The following is a 12,465-nucleotide window of genomic DNA, read 5'->3' on the forward strand; positions in this document are numbered from 1 at the left end:
ACAAGAACTGCCACGTTTTATAGCAATCACCCAAACCAATGAAATCTGTGCTTCAAATACATAAAAGGAAAGATGCTTAGAAAAAACAAAGTATAAGAATCTAAAAATATGCATTGAAAAACCCTAGTRAATCTTTTCTTTTTATCTCAGTCGTAAAGTACAAAAACAAGCATAAAAGCAACCCTTATCACAGYGATGCTATTAAAGTACCTTCCTTAATACAGATTAAGAACTCATTTTACAGTGGTCAGTTTCATATAACACACAGGAACAAATTAATTTTACCTTCAGTGCTAGATTCAATCAGTTTTATAAAATAATTCTGAGGTTATATTTTAAAGTGAGAATAAAAATCACTTTTTTTTTTAAATGTGTACTACTATTCTGCACAGCAAGTAAGGCAGTAAGCACTTCTAGGAAGGAGGAAGCCCTATGTAACAGTATAATTAAAATTTGCATCATAATAAATGAATTCAAGAGAAATTACATAGACATCCGACTTTTTTTGCTCAACCATAAAACCATAATTTTAAAAGTACTGTTTGGGGGCAATTTTATACTAGATCATTGCCTTTTTACTGGACACAGTGATTAAGAAGTCCTTAGCAGTAACAACAGACAAACATTTCAATCAGAATACAAGTTTATAAAATGTTTCATCAAAAACTTTCCCAGAAATGTTAATATATTTAATCATATGTATGTCTACAGCAAGTTGCAATGTAATAAAACTACATAAAAAAAAAGAGAAATTTTAGTAGATTATGGAAAAGGATCACCATATATTTTAATTGAAGATTTTTTTGCAATGTTAAGACAGTTACAGATAGGAATACTGGAACATCTACTTACATTCACACTGTATCACATCTAAATTAAACTGTTGAATTGCTCCCATGCTTATTTGTTTTAATTCACCGTCCAGTAGCATCTGCATTAGGGATGTTGAGAGATGCTGGCAGGCTGACATGCAAGCTGTCTGGGCCACTTTTCCCTAATAGAAAGACCAACAAATTTTAGGATAGATGCAAATGATATGTCACTAAAAATCAGCCTATCTGATGTGTTTTTATTATATACTCAAAATTTTAATGATGCAGCACTTAGATTAGAAGAAGAATGATCAGACTTTCTGTCATTTCTTTGACGTCTTAGCTTTGACTCTATTACATCAGCTAGGGAGTCRAAATCAGATATACATTAAAACAATTACTGCTGTTTCTTCCAGATTTACATCCAATGGTCTTCAAAAATACAAATACATTTACAAAGATGAAAGAGTATAATGACAATATAAACTGCTGAAGCATGTGAACAGCGTTGTGGACTTCTATCCAAAGAGAATGAAAGCAAAAATGGAAATCAACATGCTGCACATTTAACGACCATCAGTTTAAAAACAAACAAAAAAACCCCAAAAACCAAAACAAAAACCCACACCCTTTATATAAACCAAAACCATTGCTTTCAGTTAGGACAATTCTTATAACAGCTTGTGCTAATTATTGACATCTTAATTGTTAGAACTGCACCTCAAAACTTGTTGATAAATTATTTAAAACATTCATGCTTATCCTACGTCTTTTTAGGTGCTTAATAAGTCAGTGCAGTCAGTAATCAACTGCTTACAAAATGAAATGCAGCCCTCTGCTGTACAAAATAGAAATAATTTTCCTATCATAATCTAGTTATTAACATTCCTCTTCACAATATATATGATTGAAACAATCTTCCAAAACTGAAATCAATAAAACAAAGCATGAAATCAGACATTAATTGCTAAATTATTAAAATTTAGTACAGAAGATTGATTTATCTTACATGGTAGTATTTCCAGTTTTTTTAATGAAGACCAGATACCTGATTAGATGGCAACATTCTATTCATAATGCTACAACCTTTCAGAGCATAGAGATCTGGGCTTTCAAATGCAGTTATATGATTCTGTCTCACTAGTCACGGTGCTTTTCCATTGAGCTATACATTACAAAATATACTGATACACAGCTAATTATTACTATGCTTATACAAAAGAAATYGCAATTACATAACATACCTACTGGAGTGCAAATCATTATCATTTTACTTTTACGCTTTAGTAAAGTGAGGAAGCCCTGTTCTCTAAAGCAATGGTTCCCCAGCTGTTTTCTGCAAAGTCAGGATGATCGGTAGCTCACAGAAACACATAAAAGCAGTGATTTCAAGTAAGAGTTTGATGATAAGCATGCGTATAGATTGGTGAAAAAAGGTTGACAGTGATTCAATGTTCCAAAAAGTTTGCAAAGTTCTGGTCTAAAATCTAAAGGACCAGATCTTGCCCTTAATAAAACCACCCTGCTCACGTCACTGAACTTTAATATGTACATATAGCACAAAGCAAATTTGACCCTAAATATTTTGTACTTTTAAAATCTATTTGTTGTTACAATAGACTTCATTAAAATGTAGGCAATATAATGTAAAATGTTCATTCTCTTCACATGTTAAATCRAAACATTAAATGATCTTTGCTAATACCTCCTTAGCATTAAGACATCTTAAGCTATAAGGAGCTTCATATCTAAAATGAGATGTCAGTTTCTTAATTGAAAATTTCAGAAAAGCAAATAACATTTTTGACCAAAATAGATGAACTGACAACAAGGAATGTAAGAAACAATGCAAGAACAGCATGCTTAGAAGTCTCCCAAACCCAATGGTAATTACACTGGGAGACATGCAGCTCTATTCCTCAAGCAGAACAATATCAATATGAATGGAAAAAAAAAGAGGGGAAAAAAGAAAAAAAGAAAGAAAAACAGACAAAAGAGGGTGAGGAGGGGAAATCAATGGGCCATAGTTCATTTAATTACAATGTAGTAGGTTTGAAATACTTAATGGAAATGTCATTTTGATTTAATGGAACAACTAGTGCATTTCAGTTTAATGTACTGCTCCATCAAATCAGCTCCATGTCCTATTTATGGTGCCACTATAATGCAATAAAAGTTCAAGCAGATTAATAGGTTCTCAAAAAAAATGTTAACATTCAATTTATTTCATATGCAATCAAAGTGTACTCCACTATTATTATAAATAAAAGAAAAAAATTATCTTTATGGCACGCATCTGTACTTAATTGTTACAATCTGGCAAATATCAATAGTACTGGAGCACAAGATAATGGTTACAATACAGAAATGACATGGGAAAAGTCACCGGGACTTTAAATAAGTATCAATATTTGTACATATAATGCTTATTTAAAAATCTCAAAAAATTGARACATCCCAATTTTTAACTATTTACAACTATGCAACTTGAACTACAGGCTTATTGTTCACTTGCTACATCAAGAAATAATACAATTCTACTATACACAGTTTATACCTACTCAGCAAGACCATTTGATTTTTGTAAAACTAGAGAAAAAAAATCAAACTTAAATCTATGAAGTATATCAATAAAAAAGCTGGATTTTAAAATGTGAACTTTACTGTTATTCTCCTCAAAATTCAGTGCTTCCAAGTTCAGAATACATTGGATGTACAACATTGAGAAAAGAATGAAGAAAAAGTATTTCTTTAAAATCGGAGAACGTCACTTCAAATTAATGTTTGATAAATCAGTTCTAATTAAATCTCTTAAAATGTCTACTATCTACCAAGTAATCATTTGTCATTTTTTCAGTGTATTTTAAAGAGGAAGTGTAAAGATTTGTGAAAATAATGATAACGTGATGTTTCTTTTCCAGAATGAAACAAGTCTCAGCCAGCTTTAATGCTAAGACATTAAGATTTAGCATTTGTCAGTTTTTTTCTTTTTCTTTTTCTTTCTTTTTTCTTTTTTTCTTTCTTTTTTCTATTTCATTTTTTATAAGGGGTGGTGGCAATGGTTGCTCTATCTAGCAATTAAATACCAATATTCAATAGCATGCAGAGATTCAGCAGTCTTCTCACATTCATTCTAGTATTGCCTCCCATTTGGAGACACTACTATTATCTCCACTGTGCCTAAGTTAATTGCTGCTATCTACAAAACCTTTTCTTCCACTCAACCAACTTAAAGTTTAGGAAACAAGGACCCTATTCTATAAGCAAAAACACCTGCTAACAGTGTTAAAAGCCACTATTTTTTTACCCAGCCTCCACATTTTGCTGAAGTACAACTTTGTAAGAAGAGAAAACCCTTAGACAAACTTCTTATATTTCAAAGGAGCTTGTAAAGAGAATCTGCTGACATATTAAATCCTTTTTTTTTTTTTTTTTAATAGGACCAAAAGCTTTTCTCCTAAGAACAATTGCAGCAAAGAGACATTTGGCTCCTAGGAAATTCCCAAAGGGTCAGCATCCTTCCACGGCACCTTCACGGTCCTGCTTTCTAAGACCCATGCTAGCTGTCTCAAAAGCAGCTTTCATCATTCACTATGGTGTCAGTCAATATGATTTATGGACTGCATTCAACAAAGTCAAAGCATATAGAATGAGAAATATGACTACAATCTGCTAATTTGTTTTGTATTGAGCCACTTAAGAGTCAAAGACCTGATGTCAGGCTGAGACCAGCAACACAATTAACTGGCCGGTGACAGATTCATCCATCCTCCCTGCCAGGCTGTGCCAATCAAAGACAGCATGAAGCGGCATTTAGAGAAATCACTAAGAAAACCCATTCTTTAAGCAGCCTGTGGAGGTTTCTGATTGACAGTTTTTGAATATAGCTGCAGAAAACCACCACCCCTTCACCCTCACTGCAAGCTGTGAAATTAGGCTTTTACTGCCAATCACAGAAACAATAAAATAACACAAACTGCCATCCTCAGCATAAAAGAAAATAACTAAACTTACATGTTAAATCTAAGAAGTTAAGCTTAAGAATTCCTTTAGCAATATGAAGTAACAGAAACAACAAAAAGCTTCCTGCAAAGAAGCTAAACATACAGATTGCACCAGTCATTATAAATAAAACAGGATTTTTTTTGCTTAATATCACTASTAAAAATGCAACTTTTGAATTACTGATAAAAACAAGGTATACTAAAAACACTAATGGAATTTTAAAAAGGTTTAACTTTACTTTCACTTTTGTAGTTCTGCCCCAAATTCCCAAGTGGCTACTGAAAATGATCAAAAATACCTACTCAAAAGTAATTTGTAATTCTTTTAAATAGCCACTCTTTCCCAAAGAGATTTCTAATCCTAACTTTGTATTGATAAATCACATAAACTGTACCTAGAATAAAATTTCAGCTACTTCTAAAATTCTCTGAATATTAGATATGATTTCTCTTTAACTGTTCCAAAGAAAAAGTCCAGAATGCAAGTCCTTAATAAAAAATTTGGACATTCAACTGACTTTTTAGACAAATGGCTACATTTTTTTTGGGGGGGGGGGGGTAAAAGTATATAACGCTGTAAGAAATACATAATAGACACATATAAGCTGCAATATGATGTTAATAAGAGATGCTTATGTCAAAGAACCTGAAAACAGCAACAAACTCAGAATTTTTTCATTGATTTCACAAAAGCAGAAAATTAAAAGCTGCATGACTCACAAGCAATAATCTTTTTGAAGAGATGCATCCTCTACACTCTGTCTCTCTGGAATTCCAGGACTGCTTGGTCATGACATAACCTGCATATTGCCCCTTATTCAATATCAGCAGCAAATATTTCTACACAAAATACTTAATATTCCTAGTGCTCATGTGACCCATTATCTCCATAGTTTAACATGAAGCTGAGCATTCAGTCCATAGAAATCACAGAAATGTTGGCTGGTGAATCCAGTCAATATCATCTACTCCAACCTCCTTCTTCGAGCAGGACTATTACCAACACGACTGTTGAAGTGTGTCATACCTTTTTTTTTTTTTTTTTGGGCTGTACCTTCAACACAACCAAGGGTGAAAATCTCCCAGTCTCTCATCTACCCTGTTCCAACACTCCAGCTCCCCTCTAGCACAGGATTTTTTTCCTAATGTCAATCTGGTATCTCCCAAACTTCTACCTGTGACCATAGCCCCATATCAAACCATCCACCGTACCAAGATGAATCCATCATCTTTGCATCTCCCCTCCAAGAAGCTGAGGCTGCCACTAGATCTCCTCCCAGCCCCTTACTCAGACTAAGCAAACCACCTCCCTAAGCCTCCATTTGCAAGKCATGTGCTACAGGCTTCTAACAACCTTGGGAGCCCACTGCTTAAGCCTTCTGCAGTTTCTTGACCTTCTTCTTGAACTAGACAACCCAAAATTGGACACAATATTCTACATGCAGCCTCATTAGCACTTAGCAAAGGCCTAATAACTTCCTTTGATCTGCTAGTCACACACGTTGTGACATAGGAATAAGGCAACCTGCATACTCAGCTAAGAGTGCACTGCTAACGTATCCAGCTTGGTGTTCACTGCATCCTCCAGACCTACAGAACAGCTACTCGGCCAGCTGGTTTCCAGGCTGTAGCAATGCATGAGGTTATTCCAGCACAGGTGCAGAACGTTTGCACTTCTTGTTGTTGAACATCATGAGGTTTGTATTGGCCAAAATCCTCAAAGTTTCTCAAGGTTTCTCTGGACCAAAGTCCTACCATTTGGCATGCTAGCTATCCCTCCTAAATCCTCCACAAAAAAATTCTAACCCCAACCGCTAGATACAAAATTTTGTCCTCTTAAGTGCGCAACTGCTGAAAAGCTGGAACCATGTGTGACCTAATACAGTTCTTCACTGCAATGATGAAGAGGCAGTTGGGTTTCATGATTCAGAACATTTGAAGGAGGTAATGATTCTGAATTAGCTTAAAAATTTCACAGGTTCTATGACAGATACAACCTTGTTGTCAGCTTATCCAGATAACTGAGCATACCCTGGATAGGAGTCGGACTGATATTATATTTAGAAAGACTGCAATTACATTTTTACCATGAATAGGCACTTTTCTGAAGTGAACTTTTTTTGTGTGTTGATTCAACACCTGCTGGTTTTGTCTTAAAAGATCTATCCTCAGAAATTGATGGAATCAGTTAGTTTTCAGGAGGGCTATAAGAAAAAAGGGGTGGAGGGGCTGGAACAGGAGGAAAAATAATGATACCTGGTGGGTTGAATACACTATCCAGGGTTTAAATAACTTCKGCATTAGCATATACAATGGCATTTACCTGATCTCACTACTCTTTTCAGACTTTCAGTTTATGATAGACTGCAGATAATATGACTCAGACAAAATGACAGAGGAGATTGTTAGGGCACCAGTAARAAGTCTCTTGCTGGATGATCAATTGCCAGAAAAATGCAATAATAAATTYTCTCTTTATTCTCAGTTTGAATAACAACTATGAAAATATGTCCCTCATCACAACTGGTATTTGGTGGATGGTACAGTAAGAGAAGTAATCAAAGAGGTAAAGAAGAAAGAGTTCTTTACTTCCAAAACCAAAAAACCTTGAGCAGGGAAACATCTAGTTCTCAGTCTGTTTGAAGTGAATTGTCTCCACATAAACGAACAGCAACATCACAATCCTCCCCCTCAAAGAATTTTTGTATTATGAAGAAAAGTTGTTCAGAAGTGAATTGACTTTTTCACCTCTGAAGTTGGGGGGGGGGAATGTAAGAGATTCACTGAACTGAATCTCTCTTTTCATCAGTGAAGCACAGAAGTGCTAGAACTTCTTTCAGTAAAAGCAGTTGAACCTTTCCTGAAAGGGAAAATGGCACRAAAACTAGCCTTAATGAAGCTGTTGTGAAGAATCCATACCATATCCATTATTTGGAGCAGATTAAATTCAATACAATAGCAAGAGACAAGAATAATACTAGAGGCAGAGGTAGGAGGCTGGGGCACAGTGAACACAGAGCTATAGCAGCAGTAAAGGGTTTATGGAGTAGCACACATTTGCCCTGCATGCTAAACAGTATTTGCATGTCTAAATCAAATAGTTCAGAATTAAGTAAGGAGACAAAAGCAGTAGTGATATATTCTGCTCATGATACACTTATGTGAATCCTGCTCAGCTGATACTTGGTGAAGTAAAGCAGTATCTATCCATGAGACTGTGAGAGAAGGAAGACCAAACTGTTTTTGAGAGWAGCTCTACAGGCTGGGAAAGAGAACAGAGGAAGTCTTAACTATGTGAGCACCACTGGTTAAATGAAGATGACTGGACTCTAAAATAAAACTGCACTGTCATATTGTAGTCTGATGCTGGATAACGAGAAAACAACTTTGTCCAGAAGCGTATATTCYAGGAGTGACAGAAAGAAATGACTTTCGGAAGCACCTGATGGGCATTTGCTAGTACTATCCATGACTTGATCGCTTCCAGACCAAGTGATTCTACCTCACACTTACAGTGCCACATACCGAGACTGTTTCAAACCTGAAAACTCTCTATAGAGACTTCCAGCTGCAGCGTATTAGCTCCGTTTTCAAACACGTAACACGGAGCATCCCATTGCTGACAGCAGATGCAAGTGTTAGCTTTGTACAGAGATCACCAAACTCAAGRTCTTCCATTTAGAAATAAAGGGAAAATGAGAACATTTAAATAGATTTTTTAAATATTCAAAGTGTTCCTTCACTTGCAACATCTTTCTTTAATGACCACTCTTTCTCTGGCACTGTAGAGGGGGTATGCTGGTTGGACATAATGGAGTCTATCTAGAATGAGTAAAGTTAGGATGTATACTAAAAAAAACAATAATAAAAAATTTAAAAAAAAGAGACTGTGAAAGTGATTCCCAAAATAGGAAATAGGAAAGTAATACTATTTTTTTGTTTGTACATCCAATGTATCTTTTTGGCACTTAGGAAGAGAACCTACCGTTTAAAGGATGATGTACAACTTTATAGATGCTCCCTATGTACTCCAGCACAAATCACTTTGGATCACTTCCATCTTCTTTGGAAACTAGGAGACTTTTAATGCTCTCCCTTTATTTTTGACATATAGTCAAAAGTGTACTGTGCTATTACAAAATAATCTAGTTGTCTAGCTGCCCTCGATGTTAGTTGCTGATCTGCACTACAGACAAATACAGTAACTGAAATAGTCTATGTTACTATTGAAAATTACTGAAAAAMACAGCAAGGAATCCTAGATAATAACACTGGTCTTAAAAAATTAAAGCTAAATGTATCAATTTAAAGGGACAGTTATATAACTACTATTACTACTATGTAACTACTAACTGCTACTATAACTATTGGTAGTTACGGTAACTATCAACAATTGTTTCAATAGAGTTTTGTTTCAAAACAGTAGTTCTTACTAATCAGACAAATTGACTACTCCATATTTGTTCACCTTTTAAGTTTATGCTTTTTTGAATGCAAAACTATGAGAATAGATCTGCAGACCAGCTAGATACTGTATTTCCAAGTTTTTGCCCAAGTCAGTATCCTTAAATTAAAATTAACAATATTTCAAAATAATTTTTTGCCTCAGGAAATACAATTTAAAGCATAAAAATTATATCTTAAAAAGTAAGAATCCTAACACTTTATCCAGTAAGTACCATTTGTTCATTTTAAAAATGAGCATATGGCAATAAGACTCAAGCACATACAAGTTGTTAAATCAGAATTGTAGATTCACATAAAATCAGGAAAAATAAATTCAGAAATTCAGTATTCAGAAGCCACTCCTAGTAGAATAGTATTAATTTCAACATTCTCATTATCACAGAAATGCTTGTACTGAATCAAAATAAACTGCTTATACAAAAAYTGGTGACCTGCAAATAATCACAGCTCGGAAGAATTCTTAAATGCAAGCCAACATCTTCTAAAACAAACAAACAAAAAAAAAAAAAACATACACTTGAACACACATGTCTATCCTTGACCCCTGGCAGATGCAGCAGAGGAGCAATGGAACTTCAACAGATTCTTTATTCTGCTTCACCACTCTACCCTTATTCTGTATGCATGTCTCACAGCTGCATTTTGATACTTGGCCTCACTTCCAAAAGGTCTCATAGTATCCTCTAAATGCTCTCATTCGGGATGCCATGCACACCCTACCAAGCTTCCACATGGTTTTTAGGACTCCTACTGTCCCAGTGTACAGAAGACCAAGGTTAGTCGTTAATTCCTGCATGCAACCACAGAAGGTACGCAGCAAGTCACCAGCAAAACAGAAGGGTCTTTTTTATTCATCGACTAAATATCGAAGCAATAAGCCTGCAGGCAGTTCATAGTTTCGCAGTTCACATGCTTTTTCTTCATCTTGCATCTACTTACCGACATAGCTGCATGGTCATTGTKGTTATTCTGAGAAGAAAACCAGTAAGGCAATCAAAACAAAAAATTAAGATGTACTGTCAACATCAAAAAATTGGTAGCAACAAAAGGTAAGGAAAAGCTTCCAAAAATAACAATGTATCTGCATAATTCATTTAAAAATACTTTTAAACCTATGGACTTTAGTATTTTGTCAAGGCACACCAAAGAAATAACTCAAGTAACAACAATTTGGCAATAAAATGTTTTTCTGTGGTAAGGAACTGTATGCCAAAAATATCAAAGTAGCAAACTCCATATGAGGAAACGTTTCAGTCTGACTTTCAAGAAAGTTTTAAATTATAACAAATACTATACTCTAAAATACTTAGAGAAAATAAACGCCTCTTTTACTGCATTGGCTTACAAAAGGCTACATGTACACTAATATACCTCATTCAGGCAAGACTTAGCAGTGGCTTAAGACAATAAAAATCTATATGCCATAYGATCCATTAATACCCTTTCAATATAAAACTAATATTAATGTACCTGGAGCGTAGAATAAAACTCCTTTATCAAACCTGCTGCTGCTGCTGCTGAAGTACAGTATACAAATTGAGAAGAGAACTAAGATGCAGGACTCAGAAGGAGGGGAAAAAGTTTTAGAGACAAGATATTTCAAGCAATTCCATGGAGATGTGAGAGCCCAACTAACTTGTGCCACAAAGCAAGCAGGTTCAGAAAAAATGAAGATCATAGGCTAGATTTAGATTTCTTATGTTCCAATAAAAATAATATAAATTGCATAAAACAAATATTTGGCATAAGATATACTTTTAAAAGTTATGCCTACATTGATACARAACTAGTTCACAGCATAGGTCCACATGACAACACACACAGAGACTCATCCTTGGGTGCTTACACAGCTTACACGTACATCTAAAATAAAAGGGGATAAAAACAGGTACCCAACAATCCCAAATAACACATTAAAGAACATAGCACAGCACTTCAACAAAGTGACTAGAGTTTGAGACAGTATCAAAGAAAAAGCTAATGATCCTTGCTCGAATGAGACTACAGAAAACTAGTGGGGCAAACCAGTTGTGTCCCTCGCCCTAGAGCAACACCCACTAACATGACTGGATATGCCAAGGTGGGAAGAGAAGACATTTATCCACCCGTCCAACCCTCCTCCTTCCTAAAACTATGACCAAAGGCTAGGACTTTTGGTCTTTGATCTCTAATTATAGACAAGATTCTAAGAAATTGTTTCAAATAATACTGTATTTCTGGTAGCTATACAAAAGTTGTTATAGAAATGACACTGACATTCTTATACCATAATGAAAACGAACAATAAGACTACTCYAAATCTCAGCTATAGTAAGGATAATCTAGCTCTGCTTAGGACACCAAAAGCATTAACTAAGTTACTGTGTTATGAAAACYAGTTCTGGGCTTTTCTTTGAAAATGCCTTTACTATAACTATTACATAATCTAACTCAAATCACCATAACAAAACTCTAAATATATTTTCATATAATTTTCACAACTTATGTACAACAACATTCATAGGACTGTACATTTATACAGTCAGCCAAGTGAGAATATATGGGAGAAGCAAAAAACTGCAAAAAACCTCTTGTCAGACCAGGAGTCATTTAGTTCTATAACTTGTCTGTTACCTGGCTAAAACTGAACGCAAGGAAAAGCAAAAAYCTGAAATTACAGAATGTCTTCACAGAGGCCATTCTTGATCAACAAATGCTCACCTGAGCTGGTATGCAAGCCTGTGCCTCACACTTTGCATTCATATTGGCGTTATGTGGTATATTTTGAGTGAGCTATGTGTTTGAATCAGTAAAAAAAAGATGATAAAAATCACAGTCCCTTGACATATAATTTAGAATACTAGATAAGCCCCCTAAGCCAGCAACTTCAATATCTTGTTCCYATTAAAGACCTTCTGAAACATGTACGTCTCATCAAATATTTTCTTAAACTGTATAGCTGTGCTGTAATGSAGCACATGAAGAAATTATCTTTGACTTCCGGTCTGAGGCCTTAAAACATTGTGTTTTGAAAACTTACTCTCTAGAGGCAGTACACATGAGTAAAGTGATCAGACATCAGCAATGCAACAGCAACAGAGGACAGGCTAGTGAAAAGTAGATGTAGCTTCAACGACTTACTGAAGTTACTGCAGATCTTTACAGCTATAAACTATGAYGATAACTTAAACTAGACATTTTTT

At 35.0% G+C, this 12,465-nt stretch overlaps 1 protein-coding gene across 3 annotated transcripts in view; it reads right to left on the reverse strand.

Annotated features, from left to right (window-relative positions):
• The window catches only part of EXOC6 (exocyst complex component 6), a 103,455-nt gene that overhangs the window by 34,159 nt on the left and 56,831 nt on the right, over nucleotides 1–12,465 (reverse strand). For 2 of the 3 annotated variants that reach the window (XM_085325716.1, XM_085325717.1), the window contains exons 19-20: nucleotides 10,223–10,252; nucleotides 853–994 (exon numbers count right to left, since the gene is read on the reverse strand). In XM_085325716.1, the coding sequence (XP_085181842.1) occupies nucleotides 853–994; nucleotides 10,223–10,252 (172 nt within the window). The remainder of the gene's footprint in view (nucleotides 1–852; nucleotides 995–10,222; nucleotides 10,253–12,465) is intronic. The other variant, XM_085325715.1, reaches the window with a different exon arrangement.

This window comes from Rhea americana, unplaced genomic scaffold, assembly GCF_003343005.1.
Source record: "Rhea americana isolate MKP2758 unplaced genomic scaffold, rheAme1 scaffold_122, whole genome shotgun sequence".
NCBI lineage: Eukaryota > Metazoa > Chordata > Aves > Rheiformes > Rheidae > Rhea > Rhea americana.